The sequence below is a fragment of the Nyctereutes procyonoides genome, unplaced genomic scaffold, assembly GCF_905146905.1.
Source record: "Nyctereutes procyonoides isolate TBG_1078 unplaced genomic scaffold, NYPRO_anot_genome, whole genome shotgun sequence".
Lineage (NCBI taxonomy): Eukaryota > Metazoa > Chordata > Mammalia > Carnivora > Canidae > Nyctereutes > Nyctereutes procyonoides.
Window position 1 is genome coordinate 62,480,196 of NW_026575140.1, and position 27,393 is coordinate 62,507,588.

Below are 27,393 nucleotides of genomic sequence, written 5' to 3' on the forward strand. Positions count from 1 at the left end.
GCCAAACCGCCGAGCCACCCAGGCTGCTCCTGTATCCCCATTTTGAACTACATGCAGTTGCAAGGTAGTCTTTCTGTTATTGGCTTTCTAATATTACCACTCAGTAGTCAGAGAATAAGGCATCTGTGCTATATATTTTTGGATCTTTGTGATGCGACTTATATGTCTACATGGGAAGGCAAAGTCCAGAAATAAAACTGTCATGAATCTTCGTAGTGTGAGTTAACCCTAGCAGTTAAAAATTCTGTTAATTCCTACAATTCAGAATCCCTACAATTTTAGTCCTTTCTTGCTTTGAAGAGGTAACACAGCACAGTGGTTAAAAGCTCATAATTCAGAGCAAGTCCAGAGCAATCACCTGCTAACTGTGTTTGGACAGGTATATTAATTTGCTGAAATCATAGTTTACTGAAGGAAAAAAATGAGGTCAACCTATAATGTTGGTTAAATAATAAATTAGAAGACTTCTCTAGATCATCCTATAGGTCCAGGGTTTGATAAGTATATAAATGAGGATCTAACCAGTTTACAATTCTTGTCTCCAGATAGGGACATTCTCCTGTCACCCTTTGCTGAGGGCAAGTCATGGCCTGTTATGTTCAGCCAGAATTGCTGACGCTGTATGAATCACAAAGCTGGAAAGTCCGGCTAGCTTCTTCCATGCCATTTCCATTCTGTCACATTTTAGCTGAAATCATATTCTCTGTTAAAGGACGTAAAGGACACAGTTCATTTGCTTTTGTTTTTATTGAAATAGGAAAGGTTACATGAGTGTGCTATGGTAGCAAAGGTATTTTTTGAAGTTGGTCAAGAAGAGCTGGACTGCCCATGATTGCCTGAAGGAGAGAAAGAGAGCAGAATGTCAAGATAGTAATCCCTGGAAGCCTTCAGTCCATCCCTTGTCATGATTCCTTTGCCATCCTTCTCCAGGTGCATTTTGCCATTTCCTTTGGTTTATATTTGTGACCCTTATAGTCTGTTTGCCGAAAAATACTCCAGGGGATCTTTGCAAAACCTCAGTTACTAGATTATATCATTTCTCTGTGCAAAAGCACTTAAAAGATTCTGTCTCACTGGGGATAAAGAATTTAAAGTCTTTACCATGTGACCACTAAGGTCCATGTGATCAGGTTTCCTACCACTTTTCTGATTTTGTCTCCTCCAGGCTATACCCTTTTTGCACTTCTGTAAACACATGAGACTTGTCTCTGCCTCAGGGTGATTGTATTTACTGTTCCATGAGCTGGGACACCTTTCCCCTCACAGGTACTACAAGATTCACTCCCGCCCCCCGCCAGTATGTCTATTCTTTGTTCTGATTTCACCATTTTATCACTTGGAAGAAATTTTGCCTGAATAATCTATCTGTGGCACAACAATATCCACTTTGTGTGTCTCTTTAGCCTCTTATTTTTTATTCTTTTACTCCTTTATTTTTTGCAGCTCTTGTCCCTTTCTGACCCAGGATAGATTTCCTTGTGTGGTTAGAGTCTGTCTCCCCTCACTCGTGTGTGGGCTTTCTCAGAGCAAGGACTCCACTTATTTTGTTCCCTGGTACCAGTATCTAGAAAAGAACCTAGAACATAGTATGTACTTGATGTGCTTGTCCCATAAGTGATTCAATCCCCAAGTGTTGTTCTATTGGACTAATTTGGCCTTAAAAGCTGTTATACTGAAATATCCGAGCAATTATGCAATCTATGTGTTAGAAACCCAGGGTAGGAGATGGCATGGGCACATATTTAAACTACTGAGATAAACCTCACTATTAAATAGGATTTAAATTATGTTTCTAAAAAAATAAATTATGTTTCTAAGAGGGAGACTCATAATTGCTTATGAGTGATTTAGAGTGATATAAAGCTGCTCTGAGTGAGTAAAATAGTTGTGGGATCTAATCTTGATATACTCATTCTAAAATATTTTGACCAAAAATAATAATAACAATAATAAGTGTTAAGATGGATACTAAAGGAGTTTCTGAGCAGTATGTGCAAATGTGAACACACACTCTTAGTGTTCTGAGATCCACACTGTGAGAACAGTGCAGAACCAGAGTCTGCCCCTGTACAAGGTAGGTTTTATGCTGTCTGGTGATGGTAGCTCACAGACATGATGTAGTGCATGTACATAGAGGACCAAAGTCCTTCTTTCTCCATGATCAACCCCTCTGTTTTCTGTGTTTTGGGGATTGGAGGTAATATGTGGTAACTTGGCATGTGGGAGGGCAGGCCGGGAGAGAATGCGAGAGGTGAATATAAGTAATAATGGAGGGATGAGGACATTTCTGTTTTAATAATTGCTACCCTGTGTCCTTCACACTTTATTACTTCTCTCTTGGTTTCATTTACCTCACTGAAGGGTTGATTGTGGAGGTGAATATAGGATCTGGATGCACATAAGCAGAGTGAAAATAGCAGCTAATTGCTAAACTATATCAACAAGAAACACTAATGTGACCACCTAAGCTGTCAGCTGCCATTTGGCCATTGGGCCTCACCACCAATATTACTTTCCCGTTTACTTCACCTGCTAACAGCTCTTGATACTTAGTCTTTTCAATTGCCAGGGAAGAGATAGAAATATCTTGTCATGGATACTCGTTCAATGGTTGGCATCTGGGCTTTCACATCTGGTTTTTCAAATGATTGTTGTACCTAAAAACAAAAAGATGGGCTAGATGAGACATGCCTCTTATGAATTCTCAGAAAAGATTTTCCACTATGAGCCAGAAAATTCTGGGAATGCAGAGTGCTTCTAAGGTTGATGGAGCCAGCCCAATGGACACTCAAACTCTCTGCCACTGCTGTCCTACTTCTTAAAAGTGATGCCCCATGGGCAGCCCTGGTGGCTCAGTGGTTTAGAGCTGACTTTGGCCTGGGGTGTAATCCTGGAAATCTGGGATCGAGTCCCACGTCAGGCTCCCTGCATGGAGCCTGCTTCTCTCTCTGCCTGTGTCTCTGCTTCTCTCTCTCTCTCTCTCTCTCTCTCTGTGTGTGTGTGTGTCTCTCATGAATAAATAAATAAAAAAATCTTTAAAAAAAGTGATGTCCATGTCAGAATATGCTCTTTATCTCAAACACTTTATGTCTAATCCAAACCCTTTCAAACTCCATTTCCTGTTTTTTTTCTGATCTATAGATTTGATGATCAATTTTCCCTTGTTCCATGTTCCCCTGTTCCATGAACAGGTCTGTTCATGAGAACTGGATCTTGAGAATTCTCAACTTTCTATGTCCACCAGGGCTAAGTCCTCAATTCAAAGAGACTCAAATCCTGGGATTTTGTTCTTAAATACATAACACTGACCAACTTTCACGTCCCCACCACCAGATGACCTGAAGTCTTTTGCCACAGACTGATCAATGAGATCCTACTTAACCTAGATCAATTATTTCTACCCTTTCCTGGAAATCCCTTCCAAGTGCAATGTCAAAATCCTATTCATTCAACAAGACTTATCTTCCTGAGTTCCTATTCACAGAGACCCCAACGCATGTCACTCTGTTGTCTTCTCTAATTTACTAGTGGTATAGCCTTCTTTTTCCAGAAAAGTGCAACTGTTCTCTGCGTTTTTTTTTAAGATTTTATCTATTTATTCATGAGAGACACACACCCACAGAGGCAGAGACACAGGCAGAGGGAGAAGCAGGTTCCATGCAGGGAGCCCAATGTGGGAACTCGATCCTGGGGCTCCAGGATCAGGCCCTGGGCTGAAGGCGGCGCTAAACCACTGAGCCACCCGGGCTGCCCCTCTCTGTGTTTTTGAATAAAAACACAACCATATTTTTCCACATTCTTAATACCAATCCCTTGCTCCATGAAAAAGGGGGCATATCTATGTATTTATTCAATGAATAGTAATTCCTATGTGCTTGAACGTTGAGATATTTAGCAAATTCCTGCCTTCGTAAATTCACATTTGAGTGAGTGAATACAGATGAAAAATGAACATATAAATACATATATTTAGTGCATGGAGGAGAGAGCCGCAGAGGAAAGAAAACTAGGAAGGAGGAGGGACTAAGGAGTGTTCAGAGCTGGACACAAAATGTCTTTTCCTGTCTTCACTTCCACATGTGGTCAGTCTCTTTCTTTACAGACCCTATCATAATCTGTAATCACACATTGTTGGCCTACTTGTTCAGTGACCATCTGTCTCATAAACATGTATGTGCTATGTAGTCTTATGTCACATGTATCTCATTCACCCCTTTGTCACCGGGATAGAGCCCACAACTTACCACCTAGTCTATGTTTATTTAATAAAGCAAACAACGAAAACTAATGCAAACACCTCCCACTCTTTGAAATTTAAGAACTTACACCCAATGACACACAGCTTATATTTTATATATTTTTTGATAATATTTTTATCTCCTGCTACAGTGCATTGACATTTTTTTTCTACATCAGGTTTTAAATACCTAGATGACAGAAACCAGGTCCCATTCTACTTGTGTTTGCCTTACACCTGGCATTGCCTTCCTGAACAAATGATTAGAAAAGGAAAGACAAGCTTACCTTCCGGAATACCCCTTCTAGGTGACAGCACCAGGAATATTTTTGGAAGCATGTGATGAGTTGTGCAATGAAAAGAGATCCCTTTGTGATATGTCTCCAGGACACATTATCTGTGAAGACAGGAAGTGGTAAGCTTGGGGCTGTGGCCTTATTTTATTTACAGTTTTTTCTAAAGCATAGCTTAGTAATTATCTGAATGTGTTTAGGAGAAGCACTTATAACCTTACATTAACTCATTTTCCACAGAGAGGAAACAAACAAATTAACAGAAGTCCAAGTAATGGGGCAGCTCATCAAAACTTCAGAAGATGGCATAGCAATTGCACTGTCTACTTAGCACTGACTGACTTTTTACTCTGTGCCCTATGTTCATCTGCTTGGCTTTCAAAAGAGGCTGAGAGATAACTGGAATTATCCCATTTTACAGAGGAAAAACTAGAAGTTCAGAAGGATTCAAGAATGTCCCCATGTTTACACAGGTGGCCATTTACAGATGGTGTGCGGTGCTGTCTTTCATGATATAATAAACAAAATAGATGAACAGACCCAAAGGAAACTTTTGGAGGAGATGGATATGTTTATGGCATGGATTGTGGTGATAGTTCCAGAGATATATACTCATCTCCAAACTCATCAATTCATACATGGTAAATATGCATAGCATTTTGTAAGTCAATCCTAATTGCATAGAGTGGTTTAAAAAGACTAAAGATAAAAATTTGCAAGTTATAGATACCCAAATGTAAGACTTCTTCAGATGATTATATGGAAATCAAGAACTAAACACTGCTATACTGTTAGTAGTTTTAATAAGCCCCTTAGGATCATTTTCTACTTCTGTTAAAGGGGCATCTACTTCCTGCTGAGGCATCCAATGGCAACACTTCAGACAACATCAGGTGGGTAGTATGGAGCAAAAAGCTTGCACTTGATCATTTGAGAGAGGGCAGCCAGTCCCAGGATCCGTAAGAACTCTTCTCAAAATGTTGAATGATTTAATAGAAAAGAATCAATCACCTGTTTTAAAATGGTATATTGTAAAGGGGGTTCCTTGCATTAGATTGTTTTAATGTTTGGTGTACCTTTTACTGTAAAGCACAACACTTATAATAAAAGCACAGTTTTAGAAATTAAGGGAAAAAAAGAATATTTGTCTCCACAGAACAGACTAGATGAGATTTAAAATAGATTGACAACACTTAAAATTCACTTAGGATCCTGGCTGCACAGAGGCTATCTTGATTTTCTAGAATCATTCAGTGGTGTCCCCTGGCCCACAAATCCCTGTATGCAATGGAGAGACACATACGTGGGGTCGAGGAGCAGAAAGCAATGAAGTCCTTCTCTACGTGGACCTTGTGAATGGCATCGCTCTCAAGCATCAGAGGTTGATGTGTCCAGCTGTCTGTCGAGGCTTTTGGAGAGTCGCTGACCCACAGTTCCCCAGGATTTTCTATGGAGACATCAATTTTCTACACACTGTATCTCTCAGTAGGACTAGTAGAATTGCCCCCTTCTTTGTTTTTAAGAATTTATTGTCACCAGTTTCACACACACACACACACACACACACACACACAGCACTCTGCCTTTCTCTGGGGTCCCTACAGCCATGTGTTGATTAACAATGATAACATCATAAAACTAGAAGAAGCCAGTTGCTAGGAAGAGCATAGAAGTTAAAGGCTTATTTGCTTCATCTCAGGGAGCACACTTAAATTTTTTAGGTAAATTATTTTTGTTTCCTTCTCCCCCAAACATTGCTCCAACAAAGCTCAAGGACAATTGAAAGTCAGGATAAAAGAATTGTTTTTGACTGCCATCCCAAGTTCCCTCACTTTCCCACTCATTTCCCATTCAACATGCCTGAGAGAAAAGCATGGTGCTCTTACATAATATGCTCACTTTCAAAGAAAATTATTCTCAAGCCAGAGATTGTCAAAATGACTCTAAAGCATGAATAAGGAAAACCATCATTAAAGTCATTTTGCTCTAAGATCTGAATATTTGTGTTTCACTCTGATTTAGGGATTCTGGTACTCTTCTTCACCACTTACCCTGGATTAAGTTGAACAGAAATGTGTTAGCTGACAGGACAAATGCTTGTGATACCAGCCCGCTAGGCACTAGTGTTTCCTGAATTCAATCCAGTTTATTTGCACTGAATGGACTCTAAGATCATCACTAGAAACAAAGCACTCAGTGCAGTTCTCTGCAGACACCTTCATGGCCTTTGGGGTTTCTATCTCAGAACTCACCACCTCTGCAGGCCTGGATGATGATGACCTTCGGTTTGTCCTTGAGGTTGAGGCAGTGACGGTTGTTGAAAATCTGGAAGATGGTGTCATAAGCTAGTACATCTGGATTTTCCACACTGTGTGCGGTCCCACAGATTCCATTCAGGATGCCGTGAGACATTAACACCAAGAATGTGCTGTCTGAGGACTTATGCTCTGGGCGGGCGGCAAATTCCCGTAGCACTGATTCCATACCCTGCAAAAGACCACCAGGTCTTACTTTGATATGACAAGCATTTCAGTTGGTCTCACCTTCTGCTTATCACCAGCAGTTTAAGATTGCACTTGCTATGTCTTCATGCAGTGTTTGCTCCCTAATGTCTTTTGATTTTTCTTTCTATAATGGGGCAGTGGGTTGAACTTTCTGCTCCAGGTGACGGTATATAAACTCTCCATTTTTCCTCTTCATTTCTGTCTTTCCTTTCATTACTTGACAAAAGCCTTGGGTTATAAATACTTCCTGCCACTAGCCTTGTAAAACTCTTCCCAGTGTGCTTAGAATAAAGTTAAACTTCTGATGTACGAATATTTCTCTCTCACCCTGTCTCATCCTCCCCTGGGCTCTGGTCACCCTGCTCAGGTTTCCCATTCCATTCAGATTTCCCCCTTCTGGTCCTCCTGCCTGGAATGTAGTTCATCCACAACTTTCCAGAGCTGTCTTGCTCCCTATAGTCATGTGCCTGCTCCTGTGTTAACTCCCCAAACAAGTCTCTTTTGACCATCCCATCAAACATCTTTGCTCCCCACTCACTAGTTCACTCTCATATTTCATTTTTCCTTTCTCTTTTCACTTACTTTAAATGTTCTTTCTACTCTTACAGAAACACACCAAATCTGTGAAATTTTCTGCTTGGCGTATGGTACAATTATCCTGCACCAAACAAGCCTATAGCACTACAACTGGGTGCTTCCCATTGTGTGTACAGACCTATGCCCAACACTAGGAAGAGGCCTGGGACAAAGTGGGGACTCAGTCCTTACATGATGAGTACACTCCTACTAAATAAACATTACTCTAGAGTTTTCTGGAGAATGTTGGGGCTGAGTTCTTATCATCCCACTTTGAAACTAAGGATTATCTAAATACACATGCCAATCACCTTGTCTAGTTATGGAACTGAGGATATTAAGGCTCAAAAGAGACACAGATTTTCCCTGTCTCTTACTTTCATTTCTTAAACACACATACACACACACACACACACACACACACACACACACACACGGCCAAATATCAACGTATTTGCCTAATATGCTAAAGCTAACATGTTAGTAGTAGGATGCATGTTGAATATATACATGTTTGGGGCACATGAGGGTTTCCTACCTTAGCAGTGAGTTTCCGTTTCACATCTACACTGTAGCCCAGGCCCTCCAGCAGACTCTCCATTCCTGCAATGTCAAGTTCAGCTCCATTCCTGGGAGAAAGATGATCAAACTCTATATTGCATATGATGAGAGCCAGACGAGTACGATCCTTTCTCTCCTTTATTGGGTAGATCTACAGGAAATGGATATAGACAGTGAGTTGGATTTACCTAAATCTCCTTTTAAACCCTCATCTACCAGTCATTGTTACTGTGCTAAGGACTCGTTTAGCTGCCCTGTCCCCTGTCCTGTACCAGAAGACATTGCCCCCCCCTAACTCTTGATGATGGATTAAGGTGGCAGTAGCAAGAAGTACAAATTGGAAGTAAGTTATCTCTTAAGAGCCCAGAACAGGACCCAGTATGTCGCTGGAATGGTTACTTAAGAATCTTAAGGAGACTAGAATGTTTCCTACTGTCTCCTCCTCTCTCTTCTCTACCTGGTCAAATCTTTCTTATCATTCAAGATTCAAATCCAATTTCGAAAAAGCCAGGAGACACTTGCCACTGGCTCCAGCCAAAAATAAATACATCAATGATCCTTTTTCTTTGGTGGCATTATTATTTTGGCACTGTTTTTTTGGAAAACATATCAACATATAATGCTATGCAGGCTTTAATTGTATTTTAAAAATACACTTTACATCTAGGCTTTTCAACTAGAATGCAAACAATTATTACTCAGTCATAGTCTCTTATAAATATTTTTCTTCTATGACTACAACTAAAATTTCCATAAATCACAAATAGATTCAACAACAAATAAATGAACAAAATGAGAGATCTGTATTTATCATGGGGTTGAAAGAGAATCAAAGTCTGTGTGAGGCCACATGATTTCTTCCTTGCTCAGGGCATCAATGGGTAAGATTACCACTGTCTTTGCTCCCCAACTTTGCAATTAGTGCTTTAGGAAATCATGTAGATAGTGAAAGCAGTTGTTTCTCTCTTATTCTCAATTTCATGGATGGAGCACAGCACCTCTTCAGCCTTCTCTTTATACATTTTCACAAATGTTTCAGGAGGACAAAGCTTGAGAGTATCTGTAGATTCTTCTGAGTCAGGAATGTTTAGCCCAGGCATGTTTTCCACGAAGGCTGTGGGATATATTGTGGTATAGAAATTAGGATATCTGCCTTTGTGACCCAATTATCTCTTAAGAATATTGACAGAAAAGGGAAGTCATGGGAAGAAGATTTTTCAACATGTAGGGGTTATAATTGTATTTAACCTCTAATGTGAGGAAATGTATTTTGAGTAGGAAAGAAGGGGAAGACAGTTAGTAGACAAAGCAGATCTACCCGAAAATGCAAGACTAGATTTCTGATAATTTTTAGGAAAACACCTCGATGATTTGGGGTCAAATTTAGCTTTTACATATTCAGCAAAAAGTAAGATTTTTCCAATGGTTTTACTCTTGAGTCCTCACTCATCCATGTGGACTTTCCATCGTCTCTGAGCAAGAACATCCTAGGTTAATGTTATTGAACTGCTATCCCTTAGAAATATAATTGATCCACATATGCAATTCCAAATGTCCTTGTTAAAAAACTAAAAGGAAGCAGGTGAAATTAGTTAATATTACTAATATATTTTTGCATGATATATCTGAAATCGCATCCTCTCAACATGTATTCTAATCACAACTCAAGCCCTGAGTAGCCCGGTGTGGCCAACAGCTACCCTGTAGGATATTGTACAATCCTGAGTCCACTCCTATTTCATACAGTGCATATAGACACACACGCACATACCAGACACATCACAAAAATTTGAATTGTGTACCATCCAGGTATTTCTCAGCTGGTACACTTGACCTTTGCAGAGGAGATAGGCTGCAGTGGCTCCTAACAGAGTTGCAACTTAAAGGAGAAATGATATCCTGTGTCCAAGGTCAAAGGGACAGTTGTCTGTCAGGGATTCTCATATGCCCCGGGTCTCCTTTCCCCAAAGTGTGAAACAATTGGTACTAAGTTTTCAACCCACGTTTTCAAATATGAAGAAATACCTCTCCCAACTTGGAGAAGTTTGTCTCTAACTCACCCTGACCTAATCCCTAGAGAAATGGAGAACTCTCTGACCCTTCATGGCCTCACTTAACTGAGATTGCGTAAGAAGCTTGGAAAGCTCTGAGCCTGCCCTTGGAGAAATGAGGAAGAGGAATTCATAAACAGAATTTAGCAGTTTGCCAAGAGCTAATATAACAAGGATTTTGTTCATGAAAGGAATTAACCTTTGTGTTCAGTGACACAAACCAAGACTCCTCTGGTTTTCTTTTATCTAAGTGAGAAAAGCAATGTTATCCTGTATAAACTTTTCAGTTTTTGTATTTTATATTTTTTTCCCTATTTTACTCATTTGTTACCATTCATTTTTAAATAACATTTTTTAAAAATGTCTTTCTAAACTGAATGCTAAAAACCTGACTTCTGGAGATGAAGAAAACCAAGTTTTCCAGACATTTCTTAAAAAGAGACCCATGCTCTTTCTTTGTATTCCAGAACATTTTACCAATGTGAGGACATCCAGGGTCCTGGGCTAGTCTCTGATCACAAGATATGATTTCGCTTCAAAAGTCTCCTCTGTTTCCAGGTTGTGTCCAGGTTTGGTGAACACTCCAACTTAATAAACATCAGCTCCTAATGACCATTTTCTATCTCTGTACAGATACCATGTTCGCAGATAAAATTGGGGGTTAGATAGGATTTCTATCTCACATTTAATAGTAAGCATGAAAATGAATCCTTTCATTACAACATAATAAATATTACAGGGCAGCTTGCTGCCCAAAGAGGGTTCTGTGCACACATGGCAGCACACAGAAAGAAATGAGAGAATTAGGAGTTTAGATAGAAATGCTAACGTTTGTCTTATCTGTTACTTAATGAAATACGCAGGAAGCCCCTTAAACTGACACGAAAAGGAAGAGACTTGTACATGGTAAGACCAAGCCGTCTTCCTTGGCAAGTAGAAATCTGAGTAGTTACTCCTCAGACTAAGTGACCGTCACATAGCATGCACATATAGGAGTTTGTTAAATGAAATAAATCAGAATCATATCCGTGTCCAGAAGGCCAGGTCAAGGTTTTTACGTACACCAATAGCCCAGCTCACCCAGCTTCCCTGCCTGCGGGTGCCCTGGGATTCCTCCAGAGGTCTTGTGTGCAGAGAGAGCCCAGGGAGCCACTGGACACATGGTGAGAGGACCTCCACCTGCCTTCTGACTGCGAGACTCTGTCAATGGTCCGCTGTTATCTCAGTTTGATGCTCATTGTGATTCCTGGGGTTGCTGAAATTATTTTGAAGCTCCCATGACTTCAGTTTTGATTCCCATTTGCTGAATTATCTCTGAAAATTTTTTAATTCAAATTGTTTCCATTCTACCTCAGATTTAAGAGAAAGTAATAAAACTGCGTAAGGACAAACTTAAATATTAATGAGAACACAGCTTAGGCCACGGTACTGAACACCCATCAGATTAGTATGTATGCCCGGCTGGACAGAGTGTCCCTTCTCCATGTAGAACTTTTTGAAAAAGCATATATGCTATAGTGAGGTCCCTACAGTTGCCTTTTGTTTATTATTGCTATTGTTATTATTAATAAACCTGAGGTCTTAGGGCTGGGTTTTGAGGTTAACTTCTACAGTGAATTAAGTCTATCACTGATGAAATTGGGCAAGAGTGTATATATTTATGTCTTAGTAATACTTAGAATTTAATCTAGGTCAGAAGTTTTAAAATGTTTTAATAGATTGGACAATTTACAGGTGTTCCCCTGACCATATTTCATAACTTACAGAAATACATAAGCCCTAGAAAGGTTTATCATAATAATTATGATAACTAATATTTACTGCATGCCTATCCTTCCACTGTCGTATTTATCCTATATTTATTACATGCCCGTGGTGGTGGGCACTGTGCTGAGAGCTACTATTCACTCATGAAGAGAACACTTGTGCTCTGGATAAAGAAGCTTGGTGGCATGTAGTCCTTCCTAACATGATAGAAAGAGATTAGAAGCAGAACAAATCTGATGGGAGGAATTAAGCGTTTAACTCTGTAGATGTAGTTTTGTGATGTCAGTGGAGTATTGGGGCAAAAATGTTGAATGCGCCTCTGGTGCTAAGTGTATCTGGAGCCCAGAGGAGAATTCTGGGCAAGAGCTCCTACTGTCTTAGAGGTTGTTAGCCTGTGCCTGCCACGATGTACCTACCCTGTGAAGAAGTTACCAAAATTGTGACCATTTCACAGATGCTGAAACTGATGCTCAGGGAGGTTAGGAAGCTAGAATGAAATCATAGAGCATCCACAGTGATAGAACCTGGACTCACATGTGGGTATGCCTTACTGCACAGTTCGCACAGTCAGCTCTTTCTGTGAGCAATATAAGCACGAGGACTCAGCTTCTTAGCTAATTGGAAATTGGATCTCCTTCTATAAAAGACAAGGTGGACTCTCAAAAGATGATGAAAGAGTTAGTGAAAATTATACTTTAGTACTGGAAGGATGGTGGGATTATGGAGGATCCTAGAGGGACCTTGGAGTTAAGTAATTTCTGGAAAATTTGAGACACCCATTGTAAGTGCTTTCAGTTTACCTTCTACACTGGTGGAATATTTGTCCGTATTAATGAAAGTATGGACAAGGGCTTGACCTGCCTCCTGGCGTTTCTGTCGCACAGAGTTCAGAATGACCCAGGGCTTGTCTTCAGGTTTGGCATCATAAAATGTTTTCTTTTCTGCATCCTCCAATTTCAGGATATCTTTTTCCAACAAGCCATGCAAAACACCAGTAATGAGTTCTTTGCCCACAGTTTCCAAAATCTTAAATGGATTTTTGTCGTGTTTGTCTTCTGTCAGAAATACAAAGACTCCTTCAACTATGGGTACTACATAAGTTTTGCTGTCTCTAGCAATTTCCCCATTATGGGAAATACCCTGAAAACACCTTCTCTTTCACCATCTGCCCTGTAAAATATGTCCTTTCTCGTACTCATGGAGTTCTCTTGGCCCATCCTGTTCACACTGGACTGTGGGTTTTTTTTTTTGTTTTGTTTTTTGTTTTTTTCCTTTGGCTATGTTTAATGATTCATCCCCACTTACGATTTTTGGGAGGAGCTTCTCATCTTTCTTCTGTGACACTAGGCCTAATGCTAACTTCCTGGCCACCTACTGCTTCCCTATTTCTCTTTCTCATAGTGATGATGATGGTCCTATTTTTAATATATATTCCAAAGAAAGTCCATGCTGTTTCCTAGAACTGTACATTTTTCCCAGTAGACTGTAAGATCTTTTCTTTTGCCTGTATTTAATTTTCTTGGTAAAAGCATGATGTCTTTGAATTCATATCTTTGTACCCAGATCTCATTCCCATATCTTTGTGCTTAAAATACTTACAAACACTTACATATTTGTTGGATGCATAAACTAATGAATACGTGAATTAGTACATCTAGAGTTCTTCCAGTAAGGTAGATTAACTTGACACTTGGTTAATTTACTACTATCTGGGATAGCATTCCATATCATCTTAGCTGATATGGTTATATAAGTGTCATTTCTACCCCCAAATTTTTGGCTAGCTTTAATTTGATGGTGGAAATTCTTAAATACCTAATCTTTCATATTTGTGTATCTTTATAAGATGAATAAAGGCAGGAACCTTGTTTGTCCATTACTCTCTGAACAGTCCATAGAGCAAGATCTATAACACAGTTGGTATGTGTCAAATATTTTTCAAATGGCCTAGATACTAACAATTTTGATGAAATTATTCAGTTAAATAGTATTTTAACAAACATTTATTGCATGCATACTGAGTCAACAACCACTGTGATGGGAACTTACCTATGAATAATTCAGATATGTCTCATTTCCCCATAAAGATTAAAGTCCAGTGGGGGAAAAGGATAGATTTATTTATTTTTTAATGACAAGAAAAGTATAGTAAGAGTTATGGCTGGAAGAATCATAGGCCACTGTAAGAGTAGGGATTCTGAAATATGGTAGCAAAAATAAAAGTGGAAAGAAGGATCTGGATCTGAAAGAGGAATCAATCAGTAAACTTGTCCACTGCTTGAATGTTGGACGTGAGGGAAAAGAAACCCTAATATAATCCAGATTTCTGGTTTGAATAACTGGGTAATAGTGGTACCATTAACGAGGACAGGGGAAAAATGGAGAAGAAGCAAGGTAGGGGAAGGATGACAAGCTCAGCTCTCTGGTACATAGAGATAGAACTCTCTAAGGGAGACATGAGTGCATATGTTTAGAAGGCACTAGAATAGTGAAGTGTGGTGTTAAGGTGGGTAGTCAGGTTTGGGGCACATTTAGATTTGTGAGTATGAACATGGTAGTAAAGCTGCAGGGATGGCCTCTGCTATAACACATAGATTAAGAGAAAAAGACATAGGAGCAATCCATGAGAATAACCCATTGCCCTCTCACCCTGGGGTCATCCCGTGAACCTAGAATTAATGTCAAAAAAGATGAAGTTCAAAAAAATATTCTTATTTGGAAAATACCATTACCTGGTAAAGAAGGAACTTCTACTTGAGAGTCTGGTTTGGTATGATCATTTCCAGATAGTGAACCTGAGCAAAGATTCAGGACATTAAAATAGTCACTTATCGTCTCTGAAGAATCCCGCCTGCTGTATTGGACAACCCTCCTGAACACACCTGCAGGCCTGTTCAAGGTACAGTTAGCTTAGCATTACAGCCATCACTGGGAAGCCAAAGTGACTATGCCTGAGTAATTGAACTTTCACACTGGAGGCAAAGCAAAGGAGTATCTGGAAGTCTCCTTATTTCTGCTTTCTATGATGAAGGGAAATTGAGACAGCATCAGACATGGAACCAAAAGGTCTCTTAATTCTCATGTTTCAAGGTGGCTCCTGAGATGAACACTACTGCCTAACAGGTGTGTGCCACATGTGCACTTAAGCTCTGCTAAGACTTATGACCGCAGAGAATGAGGGTGAGGTGGCCCACCTGGTCCACCCTCAGCAGTGATAAGTCAGTTTCCCAAGTGTCATGGGACAGGAAGGTGGTCAAGCCAAAATACAAATGCAAACTGTCCCCACAATCATCCATGGGCTCCTAATCAGTATGTTACTCCTCCATCCTACAAACGGCCTGGTCTCATTACACATGTGCCAAGACCCCTGACCATCACCCTTGCCCTACTAGGTGGAAGAAGCCTCACACAGAAGAGAAAAACAATGGGAAGCCACAGTTACAGTATTTAGTTGCATAGAGTTACTCAAACCTTTTAATAGATCCTCCTGGCTCACTTTTATGATTGTCAGTTTTAAGGACAAAAATGGAATCAATTTGTTTCTTGTTTTATGAGGATCTCAGTATGACAAAACCCAAGAAGCTTATTCTGGAAGCCTCTGGAATTGGCATAAGCTATCAAATGAGAAATACTCCTGAATCTTCATTTCACAGTACTTATTGAAGACAGGATATCCATAGACAAAATATGGTCCATTTCCCTTCTCTACATGGAGGGGGAGTCAAAGCTTCAAGCCAAAGGCAGCATACCACAGTTTGGCCCATCCTTTCCATCAAGACTGCTGCAATAAATTAACCAGCAGTGAATTCAAGAACATTTTCTAGAGGAGGCCTATCTATGGCATCTGCAATAGGTCTTCTTATGACCAAGAACTTTCTTTTAGGAAGGTCTCTCCCCTTCAAGTGCATCCAGATACTACATCTCATTGTCATAATCTATGGACATATAAAAATTGGTAGATGGAAGAGGGAGAGAAAAAATCATGACAGCCCTGACAAAGAGCATCATGTGACAGCTTAAGAGTTTCTCAGTGGGTTGGACAAGTGCCTCCAGGGCTCCAGGATTGTGCTTGGAGAGGAATGGGGCAAAGATGTGGTCTTTGGCTATTGATTGTCTTTAATTTGGGGGGGGGATATGATAAATGAAAAAAGAGAGACACTGAGTGAGGGCTTTGCCAGGATGAGTGGAGAGCATAGTATGAAGATTTTCAGACTGTCCTCATGAACTTCTACAAAGGAGCCACCACATATTCAGGATGGAGAATGAACTTTAATCAAAGGAAGCTCATGAGGCCAAAGGACCAGAAAGTAGAAGAAAGAAACAGGAACCATGCAGTAGAGCTGGGGTACAGAAATGGGGCCCTGGAGCCAGGAACAAGGCAGGTGTCTGCAAACTAAACCAACCAAGGAGGAAATCCAGCATTGGGCACAAGGACATGGTTCTCCCTGGACTGCAGTTAGACCCCCTGATCCTTACCTGAGGAGAGCCCCAGCGTCTGTGCCAGGTGAATGTCCTCATTGCAAATATTAGAAATAAAAATCTGGCATGCATTTGGCCCTTTCCGAAGGACAGAGTCAATCAGAACTCGGGCCTGATCCATAACTGTAGAGTGTGCACACCGCACTCGCTCCATCTCCTCGTGGTTCAGCACTCTTTTCTCAAAGAGTTCATCCAGCAACCCATTGATGGTCCCCATGTCTACTGACCGGACAAACAGCCTTCTCTTGTCCTTCAGGACCTTGTCTGGTGAAGATAAGGATTCCTCAAGTCATGAAAACAGTCTCATTCCCTCTCAGGTCAGCAATAAGGAGTCACCTGCTCTATATGCAGTCAGGAGGCCAACCCTCTGCACGTGGCACAGGAGTCCTGAGACCCTACTGTCACTCTGTTCCTGCAGCTCTGGCCCCACAGCCTGAGGACCATGTGCACTCCTGCCATTTGCATGTGGAAACCAGGGGTCACGCCGACCAGCCCTACAGCCCCACGGGTGTTCAATTCTGCATCAGAGAGTTGTGAACAATTATGTCCAATTTCCTTTGGGGACATGAACTGTTGGTCCCTGTCCTGTGCCAGTTAGGCATTCCCTGTCAGACCAGGGCCTTTCAAATTGAATTAGGATTGCAAAACAGTGACAAGCAAAGCCCATTCCCTCCTGGCCCAGCCTCATCTTTCTGCAGGCTGTGGAAAGCTCCCAAGCCCTCTCCTTTCCCCTGCCTTCTTGCCTGCTCCTCAGCCCTAGCCCTCATGTCTGCTCCCCTGAACAGTCACATAACTCAAAGCCAATCAGAACCAGCTTTTCCCCAAGACATGCCCTTATAGACAGCAAGAACTCACCGGCCATGATCTGTCTCTGTCAGCCTTGATGTGTGCTATGAAACCGAAAGCATATTCCACCTTCCTTTTCAGCAGGGCGTGTACACTGATTGTGAAATACCCACAGTTGTTGCCTACACATCCTGTTCCCCAACACGAACCAAGAAATACTCAGTTCTCTGAAGCCTAGCCTGCGCTGGGAGTATATTTTCCAAAGTTGCCTTTATTGGCACTTGAGTGACATCAGAGTAGGAAGTGAGGAAGGATTGGAGAATATGTGAGAAGTGGGAATGTCCACATAGGGTCCAACTCACACCATGTTGACTCTCCCGTTCATGAGCAATTAGGAAGTGTCATCTGGAAAAGTCACTCCTGCTTTGGCATCTTTGTTCTGGCCATTAAAACAAAATACCCCAGACGGATGCTTGTGAAGGAGAGGAGCCTACTCATCACAGCTCTGGTGGGGCTGTGGTGTGGGCCCCTCCCTGGATTGCAGGCTGCTGACAGATCATTGTGTCCATTGTGTCCTCACATCGTGGAGAAGGCAAAGAGTCTGCCTGGAGCCTCTTTTCTAAGGGTGAGACTCTCATTCAGTTCTGCCCTCGGATCTAATCAGCTTCCAAAGACCTCACCCCCTACTGCTTTCCCCTTGGGCAACAGGTTTCTGGCAACCAGATTCTGGGGGGAAACAGATGTTAGGTCTACAGCATTTCAGAAGCTGAAGGCCTGTGTCCTGTACTCCATGCCACAGCTCTGAGCTCCTGTGAAGCTGTGTTGCTTTTAGGAATGGGAACATTTTGCACCTGCATCAAAAGTTTTCTTTTCTATTGCTCTCCCATGTCAGATGGCTCTGTTTTTAGGGACCCCATAAAGACTAAAAGGCAGGCTCAGATTCAGAATATCTGATATGGCATTTTAACCATTGATTCTCAGGCAAGACATTGAACTTTCTCAAGCTTTGGTCCTTCTACCTGTAAAATAATTCCCTAAGAGTTCTGAGTTAAGTCAGTGAAAATGTAGACACTGCGGAGAACACTGCCTGGCGTGTTGTAAGCATACAATAAGCAGTATTATTGTTTTAAATAGAGATATTTGACACTAGAAAAATAGAGAAGGTTAATTATGATCAGCTTAGCCAGTTGAGCTTATCTTTTTAACTTTTTTTATCTGCATACAGATGACACCATTGTATTAGTTTCAGGTGCACAATACAGTGACTCCATGTCTCTACACATCATGCTGTGCTGTCAACAAGTGTCCTGCTGTCTATCCCCACACAGCGCTACCTCAGCACCACTGACCATATTCCCCATGCAGTGCCTATTCCTCCTGTTGAGTTACATGTACTTTTGGTGGGACTCCTCTTGCATCTCCTCCACTCATTTACAAAATACACATGGATGACCTACTCCATCTGACACTGTTTCTAGATGCCAGGGCTTCAGGTGAAACAGACGATGGTCCCTTGCTTCCATGGTCTCAGATCCTAGAGAAGGAAACAAATGTGAAAAACAACCTGTAACCAGGATATTCAGAATGTCAGAGTGTGGGGAGTGCCAGCAAAAGTTTATTGGAGAAGTGGATTGTAAAATAATGGAGGACTCTTCAAAATAAGGAGCCTGGGAAGAAGACCCAGAGACGCCACTGCTTTTTATAAGCACATATTCAATTGATTGTCCCAGAAACAAACTCAATCTAGCCATTTTATCTTATAGCTATACTTGGTGGAAGGTGGGCTAATAACGAGACTAACAAAAAATGCAGATATTAATCCTTCATACCTCTTTATATCCTGAAAACACTCCTGGGATTGTTGCCTTAGTCTCTTAAGAGAATAAGGACCCAGAGCTATTAAAGTATCCTGTGCATGTGTGGGTGTGTGGCTATGTGCACATATGTTAACTATTCATAGCTGTACTACTGTTGTTCTAAAACCCCGTACAATAGAAAACAAACTTGCTTTTTGACATGTGAGTCAGGCAGTTTAGCTTCTTGTTTTCTAGGATAAGTGTTAAATCTCTATTAATTAGAATAAAATGCACTGTGTAGATTCCAACCTGAGATTTTTCTCAGGGTGATTTGATTTTACACAGCTACTTACCCCACACATTTTGCAGCATCATCTTTTGCTCCTTGCCACACAGAGAGACATTGCAGGGAAGAAAGCATAAATGTGCCTTGCTTCCCTTCTACTTTTATATTTATTTAATTTTGAAACATCTTGAGGATTTTGTGTAAGAGTCTCTCCACCAGCCAGTGCTACATACCCCTGAGTGTAAGCCTGCTAGGGTGGTATCCAGACCACAGGAAGGAGGCTTGGCGATACACCTACGGATGTAGAACTGGAATCATCCATCCCCAGAAGCTGGGCAGAGAGCCACTCCACAGCAAGGGCCCACTGTTTCCTCAGAAATGAAGAGATCAAACACTGGAAACATCCCAAATATCCATTATAGATGCATGCATGAATAAACAAAGCATGCTACATGCATACACTGGAATACTATTCAGCAGTAAACAAGGAGCAAATTACTGACACACCCAGTAACACAGATGAAAACATTGTGTTTCCATTGCATTTCAAAGAAGCCATGTGTGGTAGAATTATTACCTTACAATTTCACTTATATAAAGTCATAGAATAGGAAAACCTAATCTAGTGAGTTGGAAATCAGATTACTAATCACCCGAAGAGGAGGTCAAGGGCACAAGGGTACCTTCTGGCATGACAGAAGTGTTCTGCATCCTGAGTGGGATGATTTTATACTACAACACACCTTTATCATTAATGACTAAATTGTACCTTTAAAAGGGATACATTCTATTTCCTGTAAATTTTACCGTGACAGCATTGATTTTTAAAAATTAAAATCAGTGGCTATGACAATAGCTTGGGTTGGAAAGGATTTTCTTCCCTTTTATCTGCACTCAAGCCTTCACAAAGTGGTCAAAAGTGGTAAGAAAGAAAGAAGAAAGAATGAAACACTTGGTCAAAAACGATCATAGAAAAGAGGTTCCATTAGTGACCAAAGCAGAGTCACCCACAGTTGAAACCCCCACAGTGGGTTTGTAGACAGAATGGAGATAATTTATAGAGATGATTAGTTTGAAGACCAAGATATGTATCTAGCAAGTAGCCTTACGTGGAAAAAAATCATCTTAAAATAAATAACCCACAGTGGGTTTGTAGACAGAATGGAGATAATTTATAGAGATGATTAGTTTGAAGACCAAGATATGTATCTAGCAAGTAGCCTTACGTGGAAAAAAAATCATCTTAAAATAAATAACCCACAGTGGGTTTGTAGACAGAATGGAGATAATTTATAGAGATGATTAGTTTGAAGACCAAGATATGTATCTAGCAAGTAGCCTTACATGGAAAAAAATCATCTTAAAATAAATAACCCACAGTGGGTTTGTAGACAGAATGGAGATAATTTATAGAGATGAAAGGAGGTATCTGTGCTTGACCAACACTACCTTCTATATATATATATATATATATATATATATATATATATAGATCAATACTTCTGGGGAAATTGAAATTCTCTTATATAAGATCACTGAGCAAATCACTTGGCTTAAAAGAGTGACTCTTTCAATGGACTCTTTCTTTAACTGGTTTGGTTCCTAGGGACCATGTCTCTGACGTGTACAATAAACATTGGGAAATATCCTGCTTATAGTTATCATAAAGCTCTCCTTGTTGCATTGTGTCCTCTTAAAAGCTTCTAATACATGTTTATGGCCACTAACTACCAAACCAATGATCTCCTTAAGACTGGAATATTGGAGGAGAAGCAAAGAGAATGACTGACTACTGTGACCTGTATATATCACAGGGTTTTTTTTTTTAAGATTTTATTTATTTATTCATCAGAGACACACAGAGAGAGGCAGAGACACAGGCAGAGTGAGAAGTAGGCTCCATACAGGGAGCCCAATGTGGGACTCGATCCTGGATCCCAAGATCACACCTTGAGCCAAAGGCAGACACCCAACCGCTGAGCCACCTAGACATCCCTATACTACAGGGGTTAATCAAAAATGGAATGACCTATAGATGCCACCCTGAAGGAACAGCAAACATTTCAAGAATTTCAAAGCAGTAGCTGAAAGTGGTGCTAATGCCTTAAATTGTTAATCACCCTCCTCAGTTAAACAGAGAATCTGACCAAAAGTGGGAGATTTGGGGTGCTGTGGGTGGCTCAGTCAGTGAAGCATCTGCCTTTGGCTCATGATCCCAGGTCCTGGGATTGAGCCCCACATCAGGCTCCCTGCTCAGTGGGGAATCCGCTTCTGCCACTGCTATGTTCTCTCTCTCTCAAATAAATAAAATGTTCAAAAAAGGGGGGAAATTGTTACAAAGAAAAACCACCAGCCCACAATGGCATTACTTAGGACAAGTCACCAAACTGGAGTTTAATACTTAACTGTATTGCAGTTCTAGCCTTCCCCAGAAATGTTCTCTTAACAGGTCAGTCAGGAATATTCTGATCGGCATCAATGAGGCAATCTGTCACAAAGTCCCTCTCCTTCCTCCAAAGGAAGTTGAGGTAATCTACCTAGACTCCCTTCCCTTCTCCCTGAGGGAAGATGACCTAACCTAGAACAATCCTTTCTTTTCTTCTGCTAATTATTTCTTCACCTTGCCCTCCCTTCTTTTACATTCACTAGGAAACCAGAAAATTCATTCAACTCACTTTACTGTGATGTTCACTTAATTGTGGTGGTCTGGAGCTGAACCTACAATATCTCTGAGATATGACTGCACTTGATCTACATTGGTTCTGCTAGTGGAAACTTTTGAAAATATTGATATTTATGCCTACTCCAGATTATTGAATGAGAATCTCCAAAGGCGAGGCTTAGGTTTATACATACATAAAGATAATCCCAAGTGTTTGTGTGTATATTCTCTATTAAAGATCCTACTGACTGTCCGAAAAAGTGTCAGGAGGAAGCAGAAGCTGTCTGAGACTCCCACATACCATAACAATGGGGATTCAGTAGGGCATGTTCTTAGAGGCATTGCTGGTCCCATAAGAACCAGGAGCAAGCCCCTGAGTGGCCAGGGTTTTGACATCCAGAGATGAGATGGAAGTACGTGGGAATTGGGATTGGTTGAGAAAAGAAGCTGCAGAGGTTGTGAGCTAGAGTGGAGCAGCAATGAGCTTGTCTGGGCTGGCAGACAGTCAGGAGAGGTGTGTCCTCCATGTTTCAGATCTGTATTCCAACAGCATTATTAAAATATTGACATGGGGCCTCCATAAGGTAGAAAGGCTGACCTTAAAATAACTTTGCGGCCAAGTCCTTGAGGAGGGATGAATAAGGTCTTCCATCTGGTGTGTTCAAGCAGAAGCAGAAGGAATTCTTTTCCGGGTTCAGCCTCCAGATCTTCTACCTAAAGAAGAACTGTACTGACAGATGAAGTTTATGCAAACAGCCTCAGAGCAATGCGCTCCTTGGGAGAGTGGATGAGAAGCAGGCACAGCCCCCAGGGTCTGTACTTTAATAGCAGAGCTGAGACTGCAAGTTAGAACAGAAGGTAAATGTCGGTGACCCCCAGACTTCCATTGTGAGTATGAATGTGTTTTCTGTGATCCTCACAGATTTGATTTCTTTTGGCGTTGATTATTTATCAGAAGTTAAAAATTACGAGATTTTAAATAAAATCTTGGATTACAGGCCTCCCTTGCCTGAATTTCCACAGCACAGTAAGTACCTGGAACTGAGTCCATATGCTACATTCTCATATTCAGATGTTCTCTCAGTTTGTCTGTCCCCACATAACTTGATTAATGTAGTTTATATCTCTTGCCAAGCCTGTGGGGTGTTTGCATTTATGGCCTCTGCTGAGGAGATTAAAAGCCAGACTTTGGACTGAGCCGTTCTTAACGGGTGCCACAATTGACAGGATAATTATCCAACTCAAGTGTCAATTTCCCTTCATGAAAACTACCTGCCTTGGAGAAGTTGTTGTATTAAATTTAATTTGTGAAAATCAATATCACCTATTGAACAGCAAGTGTCCAGTAATGTTAATTATTACTTTCATTTAACTCTTCAGAGAATCTAGAAGGCTAGTAGAATATCAAGTGTCTTAAGAGAAAAGTTCTCATAAGAGAGAAACAGTGTATTTCTGCAAAGAGTTCTAAAGATTGAGCAATTATAGCCACTTCAAGGGTGGAGGGAGGGTGACATGGAGGTTATGTTGATTAAGAAAGAAAAGAAATTTAAGACATCCATAATACAATACATGCCTCATAAGCAGTGCGGTATGTGGAGCAGATTTGGACAATGAATCTGAGAAAATCACTATCACACACTCAGAACTGGAGCCCATGTGGCCAGAGCACCTCTGAAGTGCAGAGCCTGGCACCTGGTCAGTGTCCCACCTCAAGGTGCCATGCCTCTGGTTCTTTCTGCTCTGCTTCCTAGAGACTGTTAGCAGAAAGGTAAGGACTGTTCAGTTGTGAGTACATGTACCCAGAAATTTGGGTGCTACTCTGGGCTCCCCACTGGAGGCAATTGATAAGTGTCTCCCAATTTCCCACCTTCTGCTAAGGTAGATTCTATGCAATTCAAGAGGATTGAAATCTGGTTACTCAGAATAGGAATAAATTCATTAATGAGACTTTTCTTGGGTAATTTTCTCCCTTGCATTTTCCTTCTCCCCTACTGCTTCCTGGGAACCTCTTCTAAATAAGCCATGTGTGCATGCAGGTCCCAGACTCCACCTCTGCTTTCAGGAGCATCTTAGTTGAGACAGTTGGGGTCCCCATCCCAGTTGTCAATCTCCTCATCTTCATCTTTGTGGAGCACTTACTGTGTGGAAGGGCTGTGCTTCATTTCCTAGTAAATCATCTCATGGAACCCGACTGCACTGTGGGATTAGCAGTGAAAATTTGTAGCCAACATTAATGCACTATGCAGTCACACATTTGAAAACAAAGGTGGGTTTGAATACATATCCAGATTAGGTTAGCACAAACTTCTTGCTTTGGCTTTTAAAGCTTGAAACTGCGTTACTAATACATCCTATCACACTTACTCCCAACAGCTGTCTGCAATATTCTTTCACTAACTTTAGGCAAACCATGCTGCTGAATAATCCCCGAAGTCTTTGTCTTGTTCTCCTAGGCAGACTACAAGCTTTTTGTTGCTTGAGTTTCCTTTTGTGTTTGTCTAGGGAATCTCTACATTTTTCTCTCTGATTTTTCCACCGCTCTTTGCAGAGATCATTCAATGGTAGGTAAACTGCACGTGGCAGGGATACACGGGTTTGGTTGCTATGGATAAGTTCTGTGGTAGCTGAGATGGTAGAAAGAGGAATACATAAAACACATGCAAAAATCACTGGAAAAACCAATACACTCATTTCAGCTACCTAAATGTCTTCACTAAGGTCTGTGTATTGTTAAGCCTCCTACTCCTTTCATTTTTGGACTTATTAAGGTATGGGTTCTGATTACATATGAAAATAGGACCTACGAACCCTAACCCCACTCTCTGGTGTCTCACAAATACACACTTTCCATCAGTGGCATTTACACCTCAGAGGAAGGAGACAATTTAAATCTTCACCTGCTGTATGTAGCATCCACCCAGAGTATATTTTTTTTCCCCAGCAATTATGACCAACAAATTCTAGAAGTAAGAGAACCACATGAAGTTTTAGTTTAGCTTTATAAGAAACTCATCAAAAGTTCAAAAGTGTACAAACCTGGAAAATTCAATAAATGTTTTGGTCCTAATTCCTGGTCTTTCATCCTTTGCTACAATCTTTGCCAGAAATTTTAGTTAGTGGCATGAAATAACAAAATAGAAACCCTCCCAAGGTTTCTGGAAGGCCATACTTCATTATTTATTACTATATGCACAAGGAAAATGCTGCGTGCTTGGAATTAGCGACCATTTCCCTGCTCTGAAGCGTGCAGAGCCATGACGTGCCATCACACTGGGGTGATTCTACGAATCTTCATTCCTCGGGCAGCAAGCCACATCTTGTTCCACCCTGCACATTTGGTCCTGAGAGACATGTTTATTATCAGTACTTTGATGAACATGTTTGAGGAAGCTTTCTTTCTGGCAATGGAGTACCTGTCCATGGGCTTTCTCTGGTCCTCTCCTAGCGAGGAAGTGATATTTATTACCTTGGGTAATTGTCATAAACTTGGCTCTGAAAAACTAACAAAACAGGTGAGTGTATTACCAAGAGATGATGCTGTTGAAGGCTGACTGAAGACTTTGTTTCCCATTAAAACAGGAGCTAAAAGGAACAAAGTAGGCTGTCTGCTGGATTAAAAGAGAACAGAACAATGAGCAAAGAGAAGGGGGAGCAGTTTTCTCAATGAGAATGCAGTCATCCAGAGCCATCGCTGTTGTTGTTGGAGTTAGATGGGGGACAGGAGGATGAGAAGCAAGCATCTTACCAGAGTGAGAGATTTATTCAAAGCAGATGACCACTGGAAACATTTGTCAGCTTCACAGAAGCAGATTGTTTTTCTCCTACATTAATGCCTTCTTTCTTTGAAGTGGTTTGGAAAACTGCAGAAAGTCCACCAATGAGGGCCAGCTCAAACACCAGATCCTAGACTGGGGCTCTTAGGAGTATCAGAGGAAAGGTGGTAGGCCTCAGAGAACTACCCACAGACTGGCTCTATGCTGGTGGGCAATGTTTCACAAAATAAAAAGCAAGAGTTGATTAGAAAACAGAAACCATGTGCGATTTAATGCACATGTAATTAGTTTATTCACATTTAGTTTTATGTACATACTCGGCTTGTTCTTTGACAATTCCACTGTCACTATATATTCTGAAAAGCACATGAATAGGGAGACCAGCTATAGGCAAGGAGGTGGGCAGAAGAAGAGTACGAGTCTTCCCTTCTAGGAAATGCATGAGTTCCTAGAGCTCAGGGAGGACAGTTGTCATACACTGCATCAGTGCTTCTGGATGAAGACATCTAGACTGTGTGAATGGACTATAGGAGACAAGCTGCTATCTTGGTGAATTGTGATCAGCCCTGGGAGCCCTGAAAAGGCATAAGGGCACAGAAGTGTAGAGATAAGAGAACACACTAGGGCCACACATAGAAGAATGGGGTAAAGGGTGCCTGGGTGGCACAGTTAGTTAAGCATCCAGTTCTTGGTTGCAGCTCAGGTTGTGACCTCAGGGTCATGGGTTCAAGCCCCAGGTTGGGCTCTGCACTCAGCACAGAGTCTGCTTGAGATTCTCTCTCCTTCTCCCTCTGTTGTGGCACCTTCTGCTTATTCTCTCTCTCTCTCTCTCTCTCTCTCTCTCTCTCTCTCCCTCTCACCACACACACACACACACACACACACACACACACACAAATACATAAATCTTAAAAAGGCAATAATAAAAGAATGGAGTCTGAAGGTGAGATGACCAGAACCCTGATCTAAGCCTTTGGACCTTCCCTGAGCACAGCCACATGGCCTGTGCATGATCAGGGGCTTCACAGACATGTGTGGTGAGTTTCCGGCAGAGATGGCATGCTTTTCCTTTCACAGCAGCACTGGAGTCTCAAGCCTTATCCATGACTCTGGCATTTTCCTCTCTCCCTTGATCCACCTCTTCCTGGCAAATCCATCCATCCACTACTAGGTCATCCAGGGCAACAGGGCATTTCCTAGGCTCTCACCTCCCCCTCTTACTCAGGACCTTGTCTGTTGGAAGCACAAAGACACTTCAAGTACTAAACACAGCTCAGCTTCCCTCCCATTTCGCCAACAGGGGAGCAGTCATTCTAACCATTTTTAGCCAAACTTTCATGTCCATGGGGTCAGCAGTCTGGAGGAATGGTCTACTACTTTGGACTCTGGCAGGCAAGGTGTGGAGGCATCATCTGCCCATAATTCTTCCTGGTCTTTGCATCACCCGCGTATGCTCACTGGGTGAACCGGGAGGCTGCACGTCCTGATTTTTCCGATAGCCTCCTGAAGGTCACAGGCCACTCTTCTCTTCTTTGACACACCCCAGTCTCCTGGATTCTGGAGGGTTGGACAGGCTGCTTCCTTTGGGAACAAAGCTGCTGGTACCCTCCTGTGCCTATTCT

General features: G+C 41.4%; 1 protein-coding gene across 4 annotated transcripts; it reads right to left on the reverse strand.

The window, feature by feature from the left end:
* Positions 1 to 728: 728 nt before the first annotated feature.
* On the reverse strand, positions 729 to 17,454 carry LOC129496568 (caspase-1). 4 transcript variants are annotated; one of them, XM_055304651.1, is made up of 11 exons: positions 17,324 to 17,454; positions 16,466 to 16,732; positions 14,722 to 14,784; positions 12,790 to 13,044; positions 9,170 to 9,285; positions 8,149 to 8,322; positions 6,783 to 7,017; positions 5,834 to 5,977; positions 4,525 to 4,634; positions 2,530 to 2,657; positions 729 to 836 (listed from the first exon to the last, which is right to left on the reverse strand). In XM_055304651.1, exons 1-10 carry the CDS (start codon positions 17,328 to 17,330, stop codon positions 2,559 to 2,561), a joined length of 1,470 nt encoding a protein of 489 aa, XP_055160626.1. In that variant the 5' UTR covers positions 17,331 to 17,454; the 3' UTR covers positions 729 to 836; positions 2,530 to 2,558. The 4 variants fall into 4 exon arrangements, with proteins under 4 accessions (XP_055160626.1, XP_055160627.1, XP_055160628.1 ...); XM_055304652.1 differs by lacking the exon at positions 14,722 to 14,784; XM_055304653.1 differs by lacking the exon at positions 12,790 to 13,044.
* Positions 17,455 to 27,393: the final 9,939 nt, after the last annotated feature.